General features: G+C 38.1%; 1 protein-coding gene across 8 annotated transcripts in view; it reads left to right on the plus strand.

The window, feature by feature from the left end:
- The window catches only part of FHIT (fragile histidine triad diadenosine triphosphatase), a 512,254-nt gene that overhangs the window by 178,569 nt on the left and 311,703 nt on the right, over window positions 1–21,982 (plus strand). The window contains exon 4 of one of the 8 annotated variants that reach the window (XM_064724141.1): window positions 13,332–13,480. The exons of the other annotated variants lie outside the window; for them this stretch is intronic. Within the exon in view, the coding sequence (XP_064580211.1) occupies window positions 13,332–13,435 (104 nt within the window). The 3' untranslated portion in view covers window positions 13,436–13,480. Of the gene's footprint in view, window positions 1–13,331; window positions 13,481–21,982 lie in introns of those variants that run through there. 8 annotated transcript variants of the gene reach the window in all.

Below are 21,982 nucleotides of genomic sequence, written 5' to 3' on the forward strand. Positions count from 1 at the left end.
AACTACTGTTAATGACTGCAACAGTAGTGTAGGTTTGTTTGGTTTTTTTTACATGCCAGACTTTGTTTGTTTTAGTGAAGTGAACCATATTATATTTTCCAACAGGAAGGAAGCTTCCGTGGATCTTGGTTTTTATAATTCTTATAATAGCATCAAACTGAACATTCTTACAGCAGAGACATCTGTTTTCACAGTTGCCTTCTGTAGGAAGAGACTTTGTTTTGTTTTGAAATTCATAGTTCATGTATTTTAGCAGATGATCATATTTAAGCCAGATTCTGATTGTCATCAGTACAAATTGGGAATTAACTCAGTGTATTTCACTTCATCTCTCCCAATTTATGTTAGTGTAAAGGAAAACTGAATCTAATGAATTGGCTGTTCTATTTCTGTGTTTAATTGTGCCGACAAGTATTTTTGGAGAAATGAGACGATGCAATTGCAGATAGCTCAGAAAGCTCCAGTATTCTGGCAGCTTATTGCCTTTATTTTGCTGTCCAATAGAGTGATTAGAAGACTTCATTTGGGTTTGACAAGCAGTATGAGATACTCCAGCCTTCCATATGAAGCTTTGAGCATGCTGGCACATTCTTCCAATCTAAAAAGATGTTGTAAATTTTATTAGAAGATTTTGTATTTGTTCTCTCAGATGCTTCATTCTGTATAGATTTTGTAAAACCTTTAGATTTTGGTATTAGGTGGAAAAGGCTCACTTTCCCGCATCTTGCAGCTACTGCACTACATTTTCTAAAACATGAATATCAGTTGTGCTCTGAAGGAGCACTGTGTGAACTCTTTCAAATTATACTCCTAAATCTGTGCAAGCAAATGTTCTGACTTTTGGACTTCAAGGCAAATTTGGTTTCAGTGTGTGGAAATTCAACTATAAACCCAAGTATGTTGGGCTCAAATTGGTCTATTTTTCTTCCTGGTTTTATTTAGCTCTTGGAATGGAAATAGATGTCCTTAGTAAATCCTGAAGCTTTTATAGCCCTAGTTTTATCTCAGACAAATTATTGGAAAATGCATAATGCCATTGATCTGACTAGAACTAATAGGAGTTTTAAATAGCAAAGAAAATAAGACCTTTAATGCTGAAAACCTCTTCCTCCCTTTTCTTTCTTTCTTCCTTCCTTCCCCAAAACATCAGCAAAAGGAGCTAATAAATGCAATTGATTTATTTTGAAGTGCTGTCTGTCTTTTTCAGTTTTCTTTTGAATAGCAGAGTCTGTGCCAGCCCTGGCTCCAGATGTCTGCGAGACAAGCTGTAATATGTTTCAGAAATCCCTGTTTGATGGCAATTGTCTGGGGAGAAAAATGAAATAAGCTTTGTCTTTGCTACAGTAACACTTGGCTCCTGAGAACAGCCTCACAAGGAGAGAGGGCATTTCTGATCTAGGATTAAAAAACCTCTGTTTGCAGTTGTTGTGGCATATTTGTAGTAAGCACGAGCAGAGGTGGTGTTTTTCTGCAGCACATGCAGATGAACATCCTGTAGTTGTACCTTTCTTCTGCAGCTGCTGGGGCAATATAGCAGAATGCAATGAGCCATTCTGGAGTCTGTGGCTTGAAGAACTTTGTCCCAAACATGTAATGTAAGAGCTGTGATGTTTTAATATTTTAAGCATGAGCTATTTACTTGGTGGGCCTTACACTCCTGAGAATTTGGAATACTGCACCCATCTTTCTTGGAGGTACCCTCAAATATTTCACTAGAGCAGAAAAAGCCAGAAGTCAAGGTGCTCCCATGCTGTGTTTGCTTTTCAGTTTGTGTAACACTTTGCTGGAACCACAGGGTTTTCTTTGCCATCAGCACTGGTTAGTGGTCAGTTCAAACTCTGCATGTACTCTGGTGAGAAAATTCAAGATGTAATTTCTATGTTGAGAAATTTAGGCAGCATGACTTGTGTGCTTCTCTTGCTGGCAACATCCTTCAAAGCATTTAAAATGGAAATAAAATGGAAGGAATTCCACCTGTGCCCAATTTTTAAAGAAAGGACAGAAACAGCAGAAATTATCTAACCTCACCAATCTTGACTTTACAAAGGGATAATTTATTATTAATGTTTTTTAAGGTTAAACTTGTTAATATGTGTCAGATATAGTCTAACTAATTCCATGTTCTTGGCTTATGTGCCACATTTAATTGCAGCAATTGGAATGGATTTCAGGAAACCATATTCCCAGTGTCAAGTGGGTTACATTTTCTTGTTTATTAAAACTGAAAAATTCTGGGAACTGGATCCTGGCTCTAAGAGAATCAGCTATATTTCTCCAGAAGTGTGAATTCCTTCCCAAGTTGGCTCATTTTATTTGTCCTTTATTCAATTTTCAGTGGAAACATAGTCAGTTGTAGCCAGAAAAATGAAGCTAAAATTATTTAGGAGGTTTTATGCATATTTGATAAGATTCTGGAAGATAAGTCTGTGTGGATTTGCTTTGGTGAAGAACAGTTACTGAGTAGTAAGTCTCCAAACAGGTTGGAAAAGAACAATACCAAGATTTGGTAGAGTTGCTTTCCTAGAAAGAGCAGTTTGCTCACTGAATGTGGCTTTTCTCATTGATGTTTTTTGTCTGTGTTTTGTAAGTGAAGTGGTGCTTCATTTTTGTTTATGGAATGCCTAGATGACAATTAGACAGGGATATGTCTAATCCATGTCTAGGGCATGAATGTAATCATGCTCTACTCCTGAGCTGTGTCATAGGAATAGTACAAGAAAATTAATCTTATATTTGCTACTAGTGTCACTTACTACCCTATATACCTATTGTATTAAAATCTATTTAAAATAGTTTTTTGTTTGTTTGTTTTCCATTTCTGTGTAATAGCATTCTTTGCTGGTTTAGAAATAACAGGTTTTTAACCATATTAGACACTGGGTCTCAACCTGTGCTCAGTTGAATGCAGTTTCTCAAATAAAAGTTTGCATGAATTTTTTACTTACTGTAAGAAGAAATATTCTCCTTGCTCTTAATACTCCTGGTCAAGGAGTCTTGTTTGAATAGTTACTGCTAATTTGAAACTTTTTCTATTCCATGTGTCTTTGTTTATTTGCACTGTAGTTTTACTCTGTTAGCTCCCTTCCAAACCAAATGTGAATGTAGAACATCTGACAGCACTGAGTTAGGGATGTGTAACTTGCACCACTCTGTACCTTGTTTCTGATTCTTCTTCCAAGAGGCTTCCCAAGGGTCTTGTTAGAATTTTCCAGTTTAGTGAAATCAGTATGATTGGAGTCACCAGTCTGTTCTGGTCTCTTTACTAAAGGAAGCTTGATGTCCACAATTCTGGATCCTGAGGTCTTGGAGAACCCATTTTCCTGATATTTCTTTTTATTCTCCTATCTAAAAAATGTCTTGCATTAAATGTAGGTACAGAGACTAAATGAAAATGCTGTGAGAGAAAGCTGGCCTGTTACAGCCCTGATTGCTGCTGGAAGTGAAATACTGCAGAATAGACCAAATCAAAGCTTTGGGAAGTGAGATATGGAGAGTAAACATTTCCTGGCTTATAAAATATCAAGGGAAGTAAACAAATGCACTCTATTTTCCTTGCTATTGAAAACCAGAATGTCCTTTTTCCATTAGGAGTGTTTTGCTATTCTTTTGGAAATCTCTTTTAATTAAGGCTGTATAATATGTTTCCAAGGATATGAAAGAAATAATTCACCATGGCTCCAGCAGCCACTGTTCCTTCCTGATGAAGAAAAGCAAATATTTCTTATCACTTGGAGAGGCAGCAATGATTAGAAATAGTCTATAGTCAGGAATCCATTACTCTTTCTCTGGACAGCTTCAAAATATTGTTGGCCATTTTGCTGTGTAATTCTGTGGTGTGATGATACTGCAACAAGGTGTGATCCTCTCTGTGCTGGGACATTTCTGGCAGAGCTCTCCAGCACATGAACTTGGCTGAACCCATTTACAAGTTAGTGGGGTGCTACAGAATGTTTGCAATATCATCACAGAAGCCACTACAGTGGGTTTGACACCGAGTAAGGGCATCCAAACAGGATCAGAATTACTCTGAGCTCCCCAGCTCATAAAGCTGCCTGCCAGCCTGGGGGTGTTGCCAGGGCACTTTTATCCAGAATGAACACAGTTCTGTTTCTGCAGTGTCAGGTGGACAAAGAGGAATGTTTTATTAGCTTCCTGTACTACCACAGAACTTGCTCAGAGTAATTCTTGGTTGTCCCAAAAAGAGCAGGAGGTGAAGAGGGAGCACTGACCACGGTGCCAGTGACCCTGGAACTGAAGAAGAATCTTGTGTGTGCTCCTCAGAAGTACAGCAGGGTTTCAGCTCCTGCCCAGGCTGCTCCAGGACCTGTTAATGCCTGCTCAGGCACAGTCTCCCCCTTCCCTCACCTTCACAACCCGACCTGAATTCCTCTGTCTGCTTTTTGGTGATTAGCTTAGTCTCCTTCACAATGTGGGTCATCATAGGGAAAAACTGCCTGAGAAGAGGGAACATGAGCTGCTAAATATGACAGTGCTAGAAAGTAAAAAAAAGGGGATCTTTCTGCATTGCAAAAGGTGATGTCCTTGTAAAAGGCTTCAGTCTGCTTTTTGTTCAACATTTTGCTGAAGAACTGTCTGTCTCATTTACTTGCTCACTGCTAACAAAGAGGAGCACTGACAGCACTGGCTCCAGGTGTCTGTCAGGAGAGCAATAAAAGTTTCAGCCATGCCCAGTGTGATTGTGTTTGATAGGTAAAAACAGGCAGATGCTAATTTCAAAACTCAACTTTCAAGCAGACAATTCTCTGTATGTCAGGTTAAGGAAATGAGGAGTATATGTGACTTACAGAAACAAGTCACTCAGTTTCTTTTGTGATTAAAAATATTAAATTACTCTTTCTTTTTATAGTGCTGATCATAATTTTTTACCAATAAGGCATGTGCATTTATTTTCTGCAGACACTGCAGTTTTACTGTCTTCCTTCAGAACAGAGATGTTGGAAATAAATCAAATGTGATTCACTGGACATACAGTGACTACCTTTGAACAGCACTAATGGCTCCAAGAGCAGGATGTATCCAGTATCATCTCTGATGTACAAACCCTGTAGTCAGTGGGGATAAAGTAGACAAAAGCCAGTCCCCTATATATTTTCCTCTCTTTTCCTTTGCTTTTTTCTGCTATTCTCCCTTTTACATTTTATTTTTAACTTCCATTTTAGGTGTGTTATTAAAGTGCTTTTAGCAAATTATTGCTTTATTTATATAAAGGTTAAAGGGTTGGCACGGGTTTTTGCTTTCCCTTCAGGGCTCCAGGAAAGTTCTGTTAGGAATTGCTGAAGGATGCTGGACCTGTTGATTCAGCAATAGTTTGGTGTGAATATGGCATCTACTTGGACATTTGAGATACCTCATTTGTAGTACAAATAGTAAACATTTTATGAGCATGCTCAAGTGGCAGAGTTAACTGGCCTTCAAGTTCTTGATGGACCACTTTCAGTGGTGTTAATATAAATAGCACATCTCAACGTACAAGTAAGCAGCTTCTACATAATTATATGAAATTGTTTACTTGTAAGGACACTAAGGCTTACATATGAAAAAGGGCAGTATTTATTTCCAGAATGCACCCTTTTCTCCCTCCACTAGGTGAATTTATTCTCAAAATGCTATTCTGTACCATGTAATTGAATGAAAATTTAAAGTTTTTATCTGGAAATTGCATTGATTTCCTTTTTGCTCCTTGGTTATTCTTCAAAGTGATGGTGCTTGTGGCAAATGTCACTTTATCAACAGCCACACTGAACGTTATTTCCAGCTACAAAGCACCATGAAAGTATTCAGAGAAGCAAATAAAAGCTCTGAAGGATTGTTAGGATGGACAACTGCAATACCATCACCGCCAGAATTACCTTAAATTCATTGCATACTCTGTGTGTTTTAATTAGTGTGTTGGTGAAATAAATGGGGACATATGTTACCACAGGAAAGTAGCAGGAGATGACAATCCATTAAGCCCTGACAGGTTTTGTAGGCTTGAGAATGAATAATGAAAAAAAGTGACAGTAATTAAAACATGTTTACTTAAGATGACAATTACTTGAAATACGGTTGCATAGTAAAGACCTCATTATGAGCCAGACTCTGTATGTAAAAATTATCCTTATGCCAAGGGGTAATTAATTTGTTCTGGTAGGTGAGTGATAGGTCACTTGTGGTTCTGTCTCACCTTGTTTACATTTGATGGTAATGGAGATAGTATTGTACTTTGATCTCTCATATACTTTAAGGTTCAACATGATGGTTTTATTGTTGCTTTTAAATGAAGGTATCTTTATGGATTCTGAGTGAAGAGATGGTCAATCTTGAAAAGAATGTGGACTTCCAAACAATGTGTTCTGCATAGCAAGATTTCCTGTTGCTAAAATAGTTGTTGAAGCCTATTTGCATCTTGTATCTCCCAGTTTTACTTTGGCAGAGTGGAACTAAGAACTGTAATTGAACTATTACAGTTTCAGGAGAGCATTTGAGAGATGTAAAAATAAGAAAAGCAGTTGATATATTTTAGAGATGCCTAAGACAGGAGTTTCCAGGAAGTCTCAGTACTCTGGGGTTTGTTTGAGGCTTATGGAATCATGGGACATGTAGCATTTACAATGTTCTAAGAGTCCCAAGTATGGTGAATTTTTTTTAGAGTTTAAACAGCAGATGCTGCTGAGATGGTGTTCAGTCTTTAACATTTTCAGAGCCTTATCTAAGGATGTGATACAGATTTATATTTGTGAGTAACCTCAGAAGAAGAGCTGAAGATTTTTGAATAATTTTTACATTCACTTTTTGGATGTCATTTTTTTTCCCCTTCATTGTAAGTGCTTACAGAAAGACAGATGGCCACTTCTCTTTTTCGCTTGCCACCCTGTGCCATAATCTTCTGCTGGAGTTCAACTCTTTTTGACTACAAAAGTTGGGCAATGTGAAAAAAATGGAATCTTGTTGAGAATCCCCAATGGATTTTTGTTATTGCATTTGAAATACACTCTGTATAATAAAATGCAGTAAAATAATGATAATGTCCATTACAAAGTTGTCTTGGGGATGGTTTATTACCCCATACCGTTTTGGGCGTTTTTGATCTGTTTTGTTTTGTTAGTGCCCAGGGTGGCTGCTGTCCCTGCCCCAGCCCCATCCTGCCTGGTCTGGGGCTGTTGCAATAAATGGGAGCTGGGCTGGGGTTCCTGGAGGGAGTTGGGTGCAGGTGAGAGGCAGCCCTTCCTTTGAGTGTTCTGTTCCACTGGACACACATGGCCAGTACAGCAAAACCACCTTTTTACAGCATTTAAATGTAAGCATTATTAAAAAGAGGATGTGGTGTTAAAATGTCCTCCATTCCAAATGATTCATATCTTATTTCTCACTGCCTCTTAGATACTGATACTGAGTTGCCAAACTGGTATCAGAAACATCTCCCCTGCTCAGTGTGTAGTGTTTCATTTTTCTTGTATGTATTAATTGTTAATCAGTCATGGCAGTGTGAAGTCTGATAAACAAATTGTGCTTTCACTGCTTCACTGAAGAACTAACAGATCCTTTTAATGTGTCTTGGGAATGCAAGAATTGCTTTACAGCATCATGCTACTGGTCTGTTGTGTCCATTATCCTGTTTCTCTAACAGTGCTGAAAATCAAATGCTGCAAGGAAAATGAAACAATTCACTTACCAAAGCATTATGGATTGACGTGGTACTTGGGTGAGGTTGGGAAGAAAAATTCCTACACTGTGAGCTTCAGAAACACCTTATCTGCTTTTTGTTTCCACCAAGTTGCTGTACCAAAATTCTGACATCATGTCCTCTACAGGCTTCTTATGCTATGGGTGAGGGGAGAGGGATTAAGGAAAGTTCTCTTCTAACAATTGTCCTTTAACAGGAAGAATGCATTAGGCATGTCTTTGCTACATTTTATGAACTCTTACTTTTGTCTTAATTGGTGGTATCTGAATATCTGTACTATTTTTGACCAATGATCATAATTTACTGCTCATCCTTCTGTACTTATTTTCCTAAATAATCTTTTGCATGGGATTTTGGGGAAAAAAATTATTCTCAAATATTTTTTCAAACCATGTTCCTTCATGTTTCAGCTTCATAGCAGGTCAGCTGTACATTCACACAAGGTTTTTGCTGACGTGGGAATGACTTGATAAACAGAAACAATTACCTCCATATCATGATTTTCATAAATACAAATGTTAAGTTCTGACTTGTTCTGTTCAGGCATTTGATTGCTGCTTTCCTGCTGTACTGTTCACTTCTTGCAGAGAAAAACAGAGTTTTCCTTCAAACTCTGGCCATCGGAAGAAACCTCTGACTTCTAAATTGAAAGGAAAAATTGATCCCAGGGTAAAAGATAATACTCATGGTTTCCAGGTCTGCAAGGCTGACTATAGAAAATTGGGAGGAAGGATGCTCTCACCTTTGGTCTCTTCTGTGAGATGCACAAAATACAGGACAAGGATGGGAAAAAAGCTGTGGGAAATATGTGTCACATTTTTAGTTTCAGAATATGGATTATGCATTTTGTAGATCTTTGATATAAGCTTGGATATCAGCTTTTCCAATAGTGTGAGATTATTTGACCTTACTAATACTTCTAACATGAGACCGTTTTTTCTGTATATGCATCTTTAGGATTAACCAAAGCCAGCATATATTTAATTCTTATTCTGGAAATAATTTTAACAGTTAATGGAACAGGTAAATCTTTTGTATTTTGTTCTGTGATTTTAAAAAGCACTTTTACTAAACTATTGGTCTTTTGAAAGAATTTTATATTTTCTATCTTAAATTGTCAGATTTAGTATATACAAATCCCACTGTACTACTATAGATAAAGGAGCAATAAACTTTATCTTAATAGAATGACAGATTTTCTGAGAATTTGCTGGTATAGACCACATTGATTAAACTCAGTGAATTTTCTACCACTTTGTGTAATTTCAAGTTAATATTTAGTAGAGCTCAGTCTTAGCTGGGAGTGAGCCCGCTGTGGTCAGTACTTACCTTCTTTCTGCATTCACTCCTATTGATTCCAGTAATTTAGTGCAGAGATTTTGAATTCCCACAACTACTCCTTGACCTGCTATTGAAGAATAGGGTGGATTTGTCTTGGCAACACAGAGTTGGAGTTCCTTAAATACCCATTAGCTTTAAGTTTATGCTTGTTTCACTTAGACACACACACACGCACATGGAGCCATTTGTTCGCTCTTAGCTTACATTTTCTGGATCACATCTACTTATAAAGACATCCTTGCAGAGAGCAAATGCTCATTACTATCTCAGTAATTCCCCACTAAGGTCTAATTGATTGGCTTGTAGTCCCCAAGTCTACATTGGAGAAGGTTTTATCCTATTAGAATAGCTGGCAAATTGCTTAACTCCCATTGCATGACGGGCAAAACTGTCCTTGATGAAAGTAAAATTATTCTGTGACATGCAAAACTGACTTTAATAGGAGATTTATCTATCTGTGATTCCTTTTGTGCTGGGATTCCTTTTGTTTTGGTTTACCTAGGGTTTTTTTGTGTTGGTTATTTTGGGTCTCCCCCACTGGAGGGTAAATTCTTCATGACAATGCTAAGAATTTATAAAATTTAGTAAGCTTGATTTGATATGAAAAAGAGCCTAATCTGTCATTGAACATTTTTCTTAGTGTAAGAAAAGTAAAATTTGACTGCAGGCAAAATCAGACACTTGGCCTAAAGTAAAATTTTGCTTTTCTCAGAGGGATCCTTCATAATTTCAACAGTCAGAGTGTGGCTTCTGAGAGAGAGTAAGAAAAGCTGGAAACATTGAGCCTATGTTTTCATGAAATCAAAAGGAAATTTGAGATAAAATTGGTATGAACCATGATTTTCATTTACCATTTTTGAAAGCAGTTGGATTTGGTTTTGATGTTTTTTCCTATAACTTCCCCAGTCATTTAAATTTCTTATTTGAATAAAGACTCTCGGGGGCATATTGGGATCTTGGTCTGTGCCTGAGATTCCCACTGACAGCAGTGGGAGATCTGTGTGTGAGCCAATGATGGTTTGTGGACCATAGTTATTCTGTGCCTTAGAGGCACAATACACTCCTGCCACTAAAGATTTCATTTACATATTCATTTTACATGGGGCTACCCAGTTCTTTCCCATAATAGTTCTTTAAAATATGCAAGAAAGGAGATTTGCTGCTGTTACAGTGCCCTATTGACCAAATCTGCAGAGTGACTTGGCCTTGGGATGCTGAGCTGTCCCAGGGCAGAATTGGCCTTTGGAGCTGATGCTGAGTTAATGTCCAGGCTCCTACAGTGAAATGTGTGGGGAGTAGGATGTGGCAGCCACTGTCTCTGTGACCTGAGCTCATTCACACTGAACTCAGAAGAGTGAGTGGTGCTTAAATCCTGCCCTGGGAAGGAACTTCCACATTATCTCAGGTGTGGGGTAAAGTGCTTCTGGCAGAGAGCAGAACCTCTGCAGGGTGGGCACCTGTACCATCAAAACCTGAACCGGGAATGTCCCTTTCTTAGGAAGCAGGCTGGAAAGGGGATAGCGATGGTGCCTCCTCCACACAGCAGATGGGGAAGGGCTCACTTGGGCAGGGTGGTCCATCCTCAGCTCTCGTGGGTCAGGACACGCTCTGTGCCACTGCAGAGGGATGTTGCATCTTCTCAGGGTATTCCATGCCTTTTGCAAAGGAAAAAAGTGAGGATGTGCTTATATATTTATGAATATTTTCAAGCTTCAGTCAGCCAGGGAGAGAGAAGGGAGAGACTGATGCAATGACCTACAGATTGGGGAACTTAGGGGAAATTAGTTACAGTCAGAAATCCCAGGATCCAGTCCCTGCTCCAAGGTCTTCCTATGCATTTTACATTAACTGAGCACTGCAGAAAATGAAACTTCAGGTGATATTGCCTGTAACAGTTAGCAGCATCTGCTTTTGCTGATTCACAGGGATTTGATTGATGTGTTTTAAAATTGCTTTGAGGTAGCAAAATCCACATGGAGTAGGAACTCAATATTTATTAAACAGAATTTTGTGGCCAGCTTCACATGATGGCTCCTAGCTTTGCAAATAGCATTCAAAACTATTCTAAAATTACAAATTGCCATTTTTATGCATGGTACTGATGTAGAGATATTCAAACCCATGATATCCCATTCAAATGTCTTGTTTTCATTTGCTTTTAGATCTTCCAGATTTTATTTTCAGGGCTAAGGTCTGATACAAACACATTTTAGATCTTAGGCTGAATGGTTTCATCATGTTTGCACTTTTTTTATTGATAATATTGCAAAGTTTAGGTGAAGTTATTAATCTATTTCCAAAAAGAAAATTGAGGAAAATGTTTTTGAAAATGTTCCTGTGGTGTTCCCTTTGAAAAAGCTTTTTAGTTTCCATGGAATTCTGATCCTGAGCTGTGTCAGCATCTCCTAAGGGACAGAGTGTTGGAGAACAGTCTGTACTTCAAGCATTCACACTCCTCATTCTGTTTGAAAATAAAGGTGCAAAAACAGGGAGAGGAAGAGAGAGCACTGAAATTAAGGGCAAGAGGAGTTAAAATCATGTCTCAAATCATGCATTTGGACTGATGCACAAGGAGAGCCTTTCTCACTGATGGAAGTGCTAGAGTAGCAAAAAAGCTGTAAGCTTTTTTCATAAAGCTGGGTTAAGTTTTATCCAGGCCTTGCTTTATCTACTGTATTTTTTCTGCAATTTCTGTGTGCTTTCAACCTCTCCTCATAAGATAACTTTCAGACCCCAAGTGTTGCTTCTCTGTACAGCCTTTGGGAAAAAAAACCCAAAGTGTTTAATGGATTTGGCTGTGAAAGTCACAGAATTAAGGAAAACTGGAGTATTTATGGACAGACCTGACAGAGAATTTGCTAAATAATAATGGAAAATTACAGACAGCAAGGTGGTCTCATATTTGGTACAGAATTAAATCAAGTAACCAGCAGAATTTGTTTAACCTTTCTGTAAAATTGTAATGAATTGCATCAGGCAGCAGCAACTCCTCTGCAGATCCTGTGGGGTTTTTTGGTTTTTTTGGTTTTTTTTTTTTTTAAAACATAGTTCTAAAAGTTCATGGTGAAATTTCCTGTAGACAAATCCTTTAAGGTCACTTCTTGAGCCTCTTTTGGAGGAGTGATGAGGTTTTAGTACACACATCCAGCCTAGTGCTGGGGCTGTGATGTTTGACTGCTGCTTGGCTGCTTTCAGGTGATAGTCTCTCACAGGGCAGCCTAAAGACGTGTCTGTTCTGATAAAGCATTTGCATTGCTTTGTCTGTGACACATCCAACCTCTCCCAGCCTGCAGACAGGGAATATGAGCCTTGTTAGCCTTCCAGTGTGGGCCAGAGTGGAGTGCACTGTGTGTGTGGCACCCAGCATAGCCCAGATTAAACACAGGAACAACGAGTGTGCTTTGAAACAAGTGTGCTTGCAGACAGTCTTATTTGAAGTGAAAGTCATCACTTCTGTAACATAAAGCTTGGCCCTGAGAAGTCTTTTGTCCAACCCTTTCATCTTGTTAAAAGATAGTTCAAGTAGGTTTTTTTTGTTTCTTGCTGGGCAGTTGATTGCATTGATTTAAAGCCCGGTGGCTGGCACAACAGACATGCAAATGGAGCAAGAGATGGAGATAAAGCAGGGTCTGTTAGAGCAACTTGGTTTTGTCTGTTCAGGACACAAAATGTTATTCATTAAATATACCCCAGTAGCCACAGATACAGCCACTTTTATGACTGTACTCAGAGATGGCTGGAGTTGTGCTTCTTTAATGAATGAGAATCTTCAGTGCTTTAAAAATATACACACTATTAAGGAAGGTAGAAAGTTTTACACTTACTTTTATTCTCTGCAATCACTGCCTGAATGAGTTCAGCTTAATGAGAAGTTGATACTGTACTAATCCAAATATATTTCAAAAAACCCTGAAGTCATCCTGAGTTCAAGTCAACTCTAATTTTTCCCTGTAGAAGACTGATGAAAGGCAATGACATCAGCCTTGATAATAGCCCTTCCTTTAGCTTATTGTTAATGATCACCATTGAATCAAATGTAGACTTGGTGGAATTCCAAGGACTTAAATGGAGCTGCACCAGAGATAAATTTTGCCCAGTTTACATACCAGGAATACAAACACTGAGGCCCATGTCATGCCCAATGAGCCACTTAGTGCACTAACAGATGCTTGTTCTTGTTAGGACAATGGGAATTTAGTAACTCTGTCCTTCCCTCTTAGAAACAATTGCACCAATTTGCACATTTTAATAACTTCCCTCAGCAAGTCCATCTGTATCATGGCTTTTTTTACCTCCTTTTCAGTGTTTTGCCTATGTCAAGAGAAAGCCACATTTTGCAGGAATTATCACCTTGCAAAGTACATATTGTCAAAGGAACTTCCTGCTGGGACACATCTGTTGGCTTGATAAGAAAGCAGATACAGAATAATACCTTTTCTGCTGCAGCATGCTGTAAGGAGGTAACACAATTAACATAGGCTAATTAGCTGTATTTTACTCATGATATTTCATCATAAACATAAAACTGCCTAAACTTGTGGAAAACTTACTACAGGAGCATCTCTGGAATAAAAACCATTTATTTTTCTGATTTGTCTTCCTCCTTTTCCTGTTTTAAAATGCAGAGAGAAGATACTTCCTTGGCTATTTAAAAGCATGGTTAGGTTCATCAGCTGGAATTGTTTTTTTATGATGTTAGTGCTCTAGTTCCACTGGTTGTTATTACCTGAATATATTCCCTTTTAGTCACATTAATATTTGCTAGAAACTGAAGATTAATCAGATGAACTCCACAAGCAGCTATTATTTACAACTTGAAATTAGGAGGAATTGTTTGGGAGAAAGGTTATTCTATAGCTGAAGTCTGAATTGCAGTACAGGAATAGAATGTGTAGAGCTAAGGGATCCTGAACTCTGGAATTTCCTTGTCTAAGAATGCTTCACTTTATGATATTCACATTTTGAGGTGGATTTCTGCAGAATCTTAGAAGTTGTGGGTGGGAAGGGAAAGTTTTTTCAGCTTGTACTGGTGAATTGGGATTGAAGAGTTTTATTGTTTCAATATAGAATTTACAATATTCAGAGCTCTAAGTTCATTTAGGTGGAATTTGTTTGCTGTGGTGCTCAGCTCTTCAAGTCTTTGTATCTCTTTGATGACAGTGCACTGATTAAAAAAAAAGAATCATGAAGATCACATTGACAAAGCAAAACTTTCTGTAAATTGAGGTGCTTACATAATGACCACAACTCACAAGTAGATTTCAAGCAGCAGACCTGAGTCACACCTGTATATGAAATCATTATCTACATGACTTAGCAATTACTGCAGTTATTTGACAGTGGTGCTTTGGATAAGGAGAAGGAATGCTGGGAACTCCAGTAAATAGGTTCTTTATATATCTTAATTGACAAACATTTTTGAAGTTCAATAACCTTTCAGAAAAACCTTTTATCAGTTGATTTCGTGCTCTGCTTTTTAAGCTGTTTAAGTTTACAACTTATGCATAATTTTGTTTCTGTACAAAGGTTCTTTTTTTTAACAAATGACATGGATTTCATATTTGACAAAATAAATGTGTAGCTTTTGGAGTATTTTTGAGAACTCAATGTCATTATTATGCTTTCCCCTTTCTTTTTTTTGTAATACCATCTGTTTAGTAAACATCAAAATGGATTGATATGAAACTTAAAAAGTTTATAACATCAACAAAATAATGCATGACAGATTATATAAGAACAAGTCATTAAAATGGCCTATAAAAGGACAACCATCTGTAGCACTAAAATAATCTTTCTATTGAAGACAGTAATAACTTTCTAAGTCAATGACAATTTTGGATTTACAGCATAAATAGTAATCATGTGAACCAAAAAATTGGAACATATTTTTTGTAATTAATGAACTCTTCCCCCCCCCCCATTACTGCTGTGAAGAAGAAGAATTAAAACAAAATACACATGTATGCTTAATAATGATTTGTATATCTTCTCCCAAGCTCACATAAAGCAATTTTAAGTTCATGAAATATTATTATATAACTCTAGTCTGAAGAAAATAAGCTTGTGTTTATGGAGAAAGTTTCTGATGTCCTCTGTCACTCTGAAAATCTTGGCAGTAGGCAAGAAGAGTGAAAAATGCTGAGGCTGCATCTTCAGTAAAGATTCAGATGCACATGGATCCCCTCTTGGAGAGGCCAGTGGGTGTTTTCTGAGCAGAGAACAGCCAGCAGGTGTCCCAAGAGGAGAATATCTGTCAATTATTTTAATTAAAAAGCTACCTGTTCATAATGGTTTGATTTTTTGACCTGTTCAAGGGCATGTTATAGGGGAAATGTCTATTTTAGTTGCACACAACCTCTGCCTGGGAACCAGCAGCTGCCTCTCTCACACCAGGATGCCGTGGTCACCTCTGATGATTTGTGTCTTGCTGGAGGTCTCCACCCTCTAACAGATTGATCCTGTTGGGAGTTGATTTAATTCCTTGTACATGAAAATTTATGTTCTTGGACTTCAAGCAACCCTTGTAATTCACTTTCAATGCAAAAAGGAATCCACTGAATAGAAGGTATTACCTTTACTTCTTTTATTAGGCATATAGTTAAAGCTTTTAATCTCCAAAGTACTTTAAAAATGCTAATTAACCTTCACAAAATTTCCCTCCCCTTAATGGTAGGTGGCACACGAATGACTCCCTGCTACATTATAATCCAGCCATTTCAGTAATTAGTTTTGAAGTACAGCACATGAACTAATTAGAAAATTGTGCAACTACCAGGCACCTGTTGGCCACAAATGCCTGGGAACTATCCAAAAATGTCACGTAATTTCAAGTGATGCTGTAGCTGTGTACCTCATGGAGTAATTAATTTTTTGTATGCCTTGAGATGGGTCTCTGGGAGTCAGCAATATGGGAGCTTTCCTCCTTCCCAGCCCCCAGTGGGCCTCTGGGACTGTCTCTCAGTGTTGGAGAGCTCTGAGGACCCTGGAGGGCTTTGCCAGGGAGATTTTATTTTTTTATTTACACATTTTATTCATTGTGTGTGTTGTGCACAGGCAGAGCTGTGGCCAGGAGCCTTTCCTGACAGGCTGGGGTCACAGCTGGGTTGTGTCACTGAGAAGGGGGAACAGAGCACCCCCAGTTTTCATGCAGAGCCCAAAGCCATCACAAGGCATGTGGAAAAGGAAGCTTGGCCAGATGCTTCAGCTTTCTCTCCTGTCAGGGAAGTTTTACATTCCTGCTAAAGGAGAGGCACAGTAGGTCCATGTTGAGTGCTTTTAGCTTTTCAAGTTATTTTTCTTCTTCGTTCTCATCTGTAAAGCAGAAATGAAACTTCTGACAAATACTGAGCGTTTGGAGTGTGCATTACCTGAGTATGTAAGTGTTGGCTATAAAAACACTTCACCCTGTCTGTTCTTGCTGCTGGGTCTGCTCTCCTGAAATAAACTTCCTTGGTGTTTCTCAAAGCCTGTTTTGCTGCTGAAAAACAGAGTTCTCATTTCAGCTCAGAAGTTTGTCTGGATTGAATAAGCAATAGCCATGTTTCTGTGACATAAATTTAATTAAAGAAAACTATCTCCAGTCAAACAGTTCTTGCCCTAGAAGATGGAGCAAGCAAACATGGCTTCATTTGGGGGTCAGAGCTCTCAAGGACAACAATCTGCTGCTTTGTGCTTCTCATGTTTTGTGTTCAATGCACAGCCAAGCAGAACAGCCTGGAAGTGGAAATGGAGTGTTGCACTTCTGGTTTGCTGCAGTGGCCCAGTCCTCATGTCTTACTGATGGTCATGTTCTGATTTTTAATAGCATATGAGACAAACTCTTTTGTTCAGATAAGCACAGCTGAATTCCAGTTGCTTCCCATGTAGAGTAGTGAAGTTGGTTGCCTTTATCAATGTTATGGTATTGTACAGCCCAGGATAAACCCATTTATAGCATGGATTGTGACACTTGGGAATGTCATATCACTGTTTTTTGTCCGAGTTGAAGTTTAACAAGTTCCTCTGATACTCTGTCCTTTGAAGACAGATCTAATTTCCTCCATTTTAAATTCAAGTAGCTTTGTGTGATCATGGTTGTTATTGCTGTGTTAGTGTTCTATAACTCAAAATCCAGCTGCATAAAGTGTACAATGATCACTTCCAACTTTTTGGCATTTCCCTTTTCTCTGCTGCCCAAACATCTCTCCAAAACTCAGTGGTAAAACCCCATAAACAATATTATTTCACACTAAACCCAAAATCATTGCTTCTATTTAAGACAAGACTAAACTGTTTAGGATGTTTTTCCAGAATTTGTCATGTCAACTTTCAACAAATTTGTTCAGTTGTTTTCCAAGATGAAAAAATTTGACTAGTTTTGCACAGAGATGCGTCGCTGTGGACTTTGTATCCTTTCAGGCATGTGCTGAATCTGTTATTTAATTTTGGAATTCTTCAAAAATTTTGTTAATTTTTTTTTCAGTGAGAGAAGAGTACCCATTCTTCTATGCTGGCAGAATTACGTTGGTGCCAGTTTGTGTAGAAATTCACTACTTCACAATCAGATCATTCCTCTGCCTTCCAGCATCTCTCCAGCAGAGCTTACTGGGTTTCAGGAGCTGCCCAAACTGGTCAAATCAGGCTGCCTGGAGCAGTCCTTACCCTGAGGGCAGAAGGGTTTGCTCTTGTTGTCTGCTGTGGGTTTTTCTCAATCACAGTGATTTTCTTAAGATGATGATTTTTCTGTCTGTGAGGGTTGAGGTTTCCTGTAGATGTTACATAAACTTGATACAAAATTAAGCCATTGAAACTTAGTATTTCTGTGCTTTTACTTTCGGTACTTTCAAAGGAAAGAACAAATTTTTTTGCCAGAAAATCTCATGTGCATTCCCTTTAATCACTTACTCTCAACCTTCTTCCTGAAATTAATCTGGTTCTCATCTCCAAGAAATAAAAATCAAAATAAATATTGAAGATAGATTTTTTTAAAACTTGAAATTATATTTACTCCCATACAGCTGTGTTTATCCACATTTGTTTTTTTATTTAATGTTGAGTGCCTCCAAGGTTTTGTGGACCTCAGTGTAAGACTTCTTGTTGATCAGTAGTTTTGAAAATATAATATTTTCCTTAAGTAGACATTAGACATATATATTAGACTAACATATACTTAAATAACTAAGTAATTTAAATCTTTTCAGTACCAATAATCAGCTATGAAGCATATTAGAGATTTGTCACAACAATAAAAGCCTTTTTTGGGTTTTTTTACCTACTTGTTTTGTAACCATAATTTTTAATTCTCACCTGCTGTGCTGCACTAATTTAATATTGTTGAATTGTGGTTGATTGAAACTGTAAACTTTAGCAGAGAATTTAGTGCTTTAATATTATTAATGAATTCAGTATTGGATTTTCTAAGTACTCACTGAATGAGAGAAGCAATAAATTAGGAGCTGTTTAGTTTAGTTCTTCAGCACCAGCTTTGCAGGGGGTTCACTGGGGGTGATTTTATGGAAAAAGGTCCTGAGCAAGTGAGGTGGATTTTCTTCCTTTCTTGTTTCCCCTTTTCCTTACACAAGCTGAATTATTTAGGGTGTTGGTCAAAGAGGGCAGGATGATAGCAGGATGATGTTCCTTAGGAAAGTAAAAGAATTTGAGAAGCTGTAAAAGCTGTTGGAACCACTGTTAATTCAGGGTGGGAGTTATCATGGTCCCCTCACGACCTCAATGTCTTCATCTTGGTTGCCCAGGGAAAGTTGGGGGTTTTCAGTCATGCCCGAGTTTCAGCAATGGTTGTGATAGGAAAGACTTTGAAATTTGTTTCTTAATATTTATAGGGTTGATCCATCTAATATTTAATGAATATTTGCCTGTTTAATGAGTTTTTCAGGGTGACAACTGCAGTAAAAAAATAGTGCATTTAATTTTGTGAGAACCTGCATCCTATCAAAACCTGCATCCTACCTTTCTTGACAAGCTCATCTGATTGCTCAATTCACATGATCCATAGAAGAATTTATATAATTAATTATATATTAATATCTATAAGTGGGTCCCAGCACTTTTGTTTATAGTAATACTTGGTAAAATATTTGCTTAGATATTCATTGCACAAAACCAGACATAGTGCCTGGTGGTCCTTGCAGACAGCACTAATCCTGTCCTCTCAGGGCATACTCAAACCTTACTAATGCTTTGTGTGATGTGTGATTGTCACCAGCTTCTCCTCACAGCTCACTGGGTAACAGGATTGTGGATACTTTGAGTAAGGTGGGTCTTGCAAGTTCAAGAGCAAAAGTTGACTGATTCGTGTGTGATGAGTAATCCTCTAGAATTTGTCATCACAAGTAAAGGTTACAGGTGCCTCTTAATAATTCACAGTCTGTAGTATATTTGCAATATGAAGCTTATTAAATTTTAGCTTATCATTTGGGTGACAGGGAAATTAATGTAAAAAAATATTCATTTTTTCACCTGCAATAAACCTGTAACTAATTAACAAATTTATGACTTGCCTCATGTGGTTTTCACGGTGTTTTGCAGTCTGAGAGTTCCTTTGTCAAATGTGTCCAGTCCTTGCTTTGGCAGAGATGAGCACAGAGGTCACTGTGCTGTGTGTTACACACTGGCCTGGATTTGCTTACTCCATAAATGACATTTGTGCATATATGCAGGTGTTGACACTCCACACATTCTTGAGAATTTTATTTATTTTCTTTAATGATGTTGTTAATCAGAGAAAAAGATTAATCTGCATTAGCCTGAGGGCAGACTCAGTGAAAATGACACGATCAAAATGGGTCATTTTGTTCTTTTATCTCCTTCATGGTTTATTTATGCAGAAACCTTTGAGTGTTCCTGCACAGGCTGAGGCCCCACTTACACCCAGGATGCCCCCCTTGTTCTGAGATGAGGAACATCAGCTCTGCAGCCTTGGGCAGCTGCATGCAAGGCTGGGTGTGCTGAGCAGGGCTTTCCTTGCCCCAGGCAGGCGCTGCCCTCACCCACAGCATCTCCTGGCCTACACTTGTGTCACTTGGTGGCACTTGTAGCATTCTGCTCTTGACTAAGACATGTTCAGTTCTTGGCTGATTTTTTTTCCCCTTTTTTTTGTAATACTTAAAAACCAAACAAATAACCACTTATTAATTTATTCTCCTACCTTACACTTACCTTTTTTCCTGCATTGTCCTTTAGCTTAAAGGTTCTTGCCTCCTTTTGTCATTTCCTATCCCATCTCAATCCCCTAGGGCAGAGATGTTACAACACCTGAGATTTCTTTGTCAGCTCCTATTCTGGTACACTGAACAAGTCTAAGTTTTCCAATAATGAGATATATTGAATAAACACTTAAGGGTATGGCAATAAATTAAAAAATGAGCATTGCTTTTCTCTAGCCCAGTTAATATTATCTTGTATGTATCTTGGTAAGTCACTTAGATTTACTTAAGTACAATCTTAAGTACCTCTTTCCTTGCTGCTTCTCTAAAAAATAGATATAACATTTTTATTTGGTTAAGCAGATATTTTGGCTAAGATAAAAATGGAAACACAACTTTCCAGGCTGTGGAAGTCTTTTAGGATTCTACACTAGTTTAAGAAGCTGGTCATAGAAGATAACTTGACATCAACCTGCTTTGGTTTTCCCTTGGTTTTGGTTGAGTTCTTAGAAGTTTTTTTTTTTGTCTCTCAGAAGAAGGAAAATGGTAAGGCTCCCAGATATCTCAGATATGATCCAAACTATCCATGGCAAGAATACATAGACATCCTATTAACTGCTGTTGCTTCTGGTGTACAGTGGGTGCTCACCTGCCCAAGGAGTGCTATGTGCTGTGTAAGGCTTCAGGATTCAGGGGTGCTGGAGAAAGGTTTTGGTTTATTTATTTTATTTTAATGACAGAATGGGACTAAGGAATATGGTAGATGTCTTTGAAACCTGACAATATTTTAACAGGCTAGAACTAAAGCCTGTTTAAGCTTTCCCTTCTGCCTTTGCATAAATCTGACAATTTTTGAGCTCAGCACCTTTTCCAATCTAGGTCTCATTATAGAACTGCTAAAAGAGAGCTTTGTAATAGGAATTGATTGCAACGTTAACTTGGGAGCTGTTACTTCCTTTCCATAATGTTCTTTTCTCCCCCCTTCAGTTTACTCTTTATTAAATCATTCTCTCATGCTGCCTGTTTGATGCAGGCACAGTTGTGTTGCTGCTGGCCCATAACAAAACATTTGTGGCACAGGTGCTTTGGGGAGAGCAGGAGTTTCTCTCAGACCATCAGCTGCTGGGTGCTTTGATGTCTGGAAGACAGCTTTCTTAATTTCATTAGATAGAAGGTGGCCCAGAAAATTAAGTGTGCTTACAATTCTAAGCAGCCAGTTATGGGCTGTTTATTAGTCCTTGTAGTTTCCTGACAGCAATTTTTTAAAAACTTATACATTCAGAAAAAACAATGAAAATCAGGTAGAGCATTTAATATGTAATGAGATGAGGGCAGCTTTTATGCTGATATTGTGGATTTCTTTTCCCTCTAGTTAGGCTAAGTTTTGTTCAAAAATCGTCACCATCACTGTCCCTTTTTAGAGAGGAATATATTAAAAATTGAGTGTGTTTTATACTTTTGTGCTTTGTCCCTCTCCAATATTTTTTTGCTGTAACTCTGCCTTCGTTGCATTTGTCCATAACATGCACTTGGTTGCATGATTTCAATATTGGCCTTTCTTACCTTTATGCTTCAACAAGCCCATTTCCCCCCTGTTTCTGTTTTCTGCTTTTCAGTTAATAGCTGTTCCAGTAAATGGGTATCATGCTCCAGAACCTTCACTCATGTTTCTTTGGCTGAACTTACTGTAAGGCAAACTTATGATTCCCCAGCTGTCACAGCAGCATAGTCCTTACAACCTTTGTCTGATGTACTGGAAATGCTTTTATTTCACCATGGAAGCCTGTGAGCATGAGGATGTCCTTTGATTCTG

This window comes from Zonotrichia leucophrys, chromosome 12 (assembly GCF_028769735.1).
Source record: "Zonotrichia leucophrys gambelii isolate GWCS_2022_RI chromosome 12, RI_Zleu_2.0, whole genome shotgun sequence".
Taxonomy (NCBI): domain Eukaryota; kingdom Metazoa; phylum Chordata; class Aves; order Passeriformes; family Passerellidae; genus Zonotrichia; species Zonotrichia leucophrys.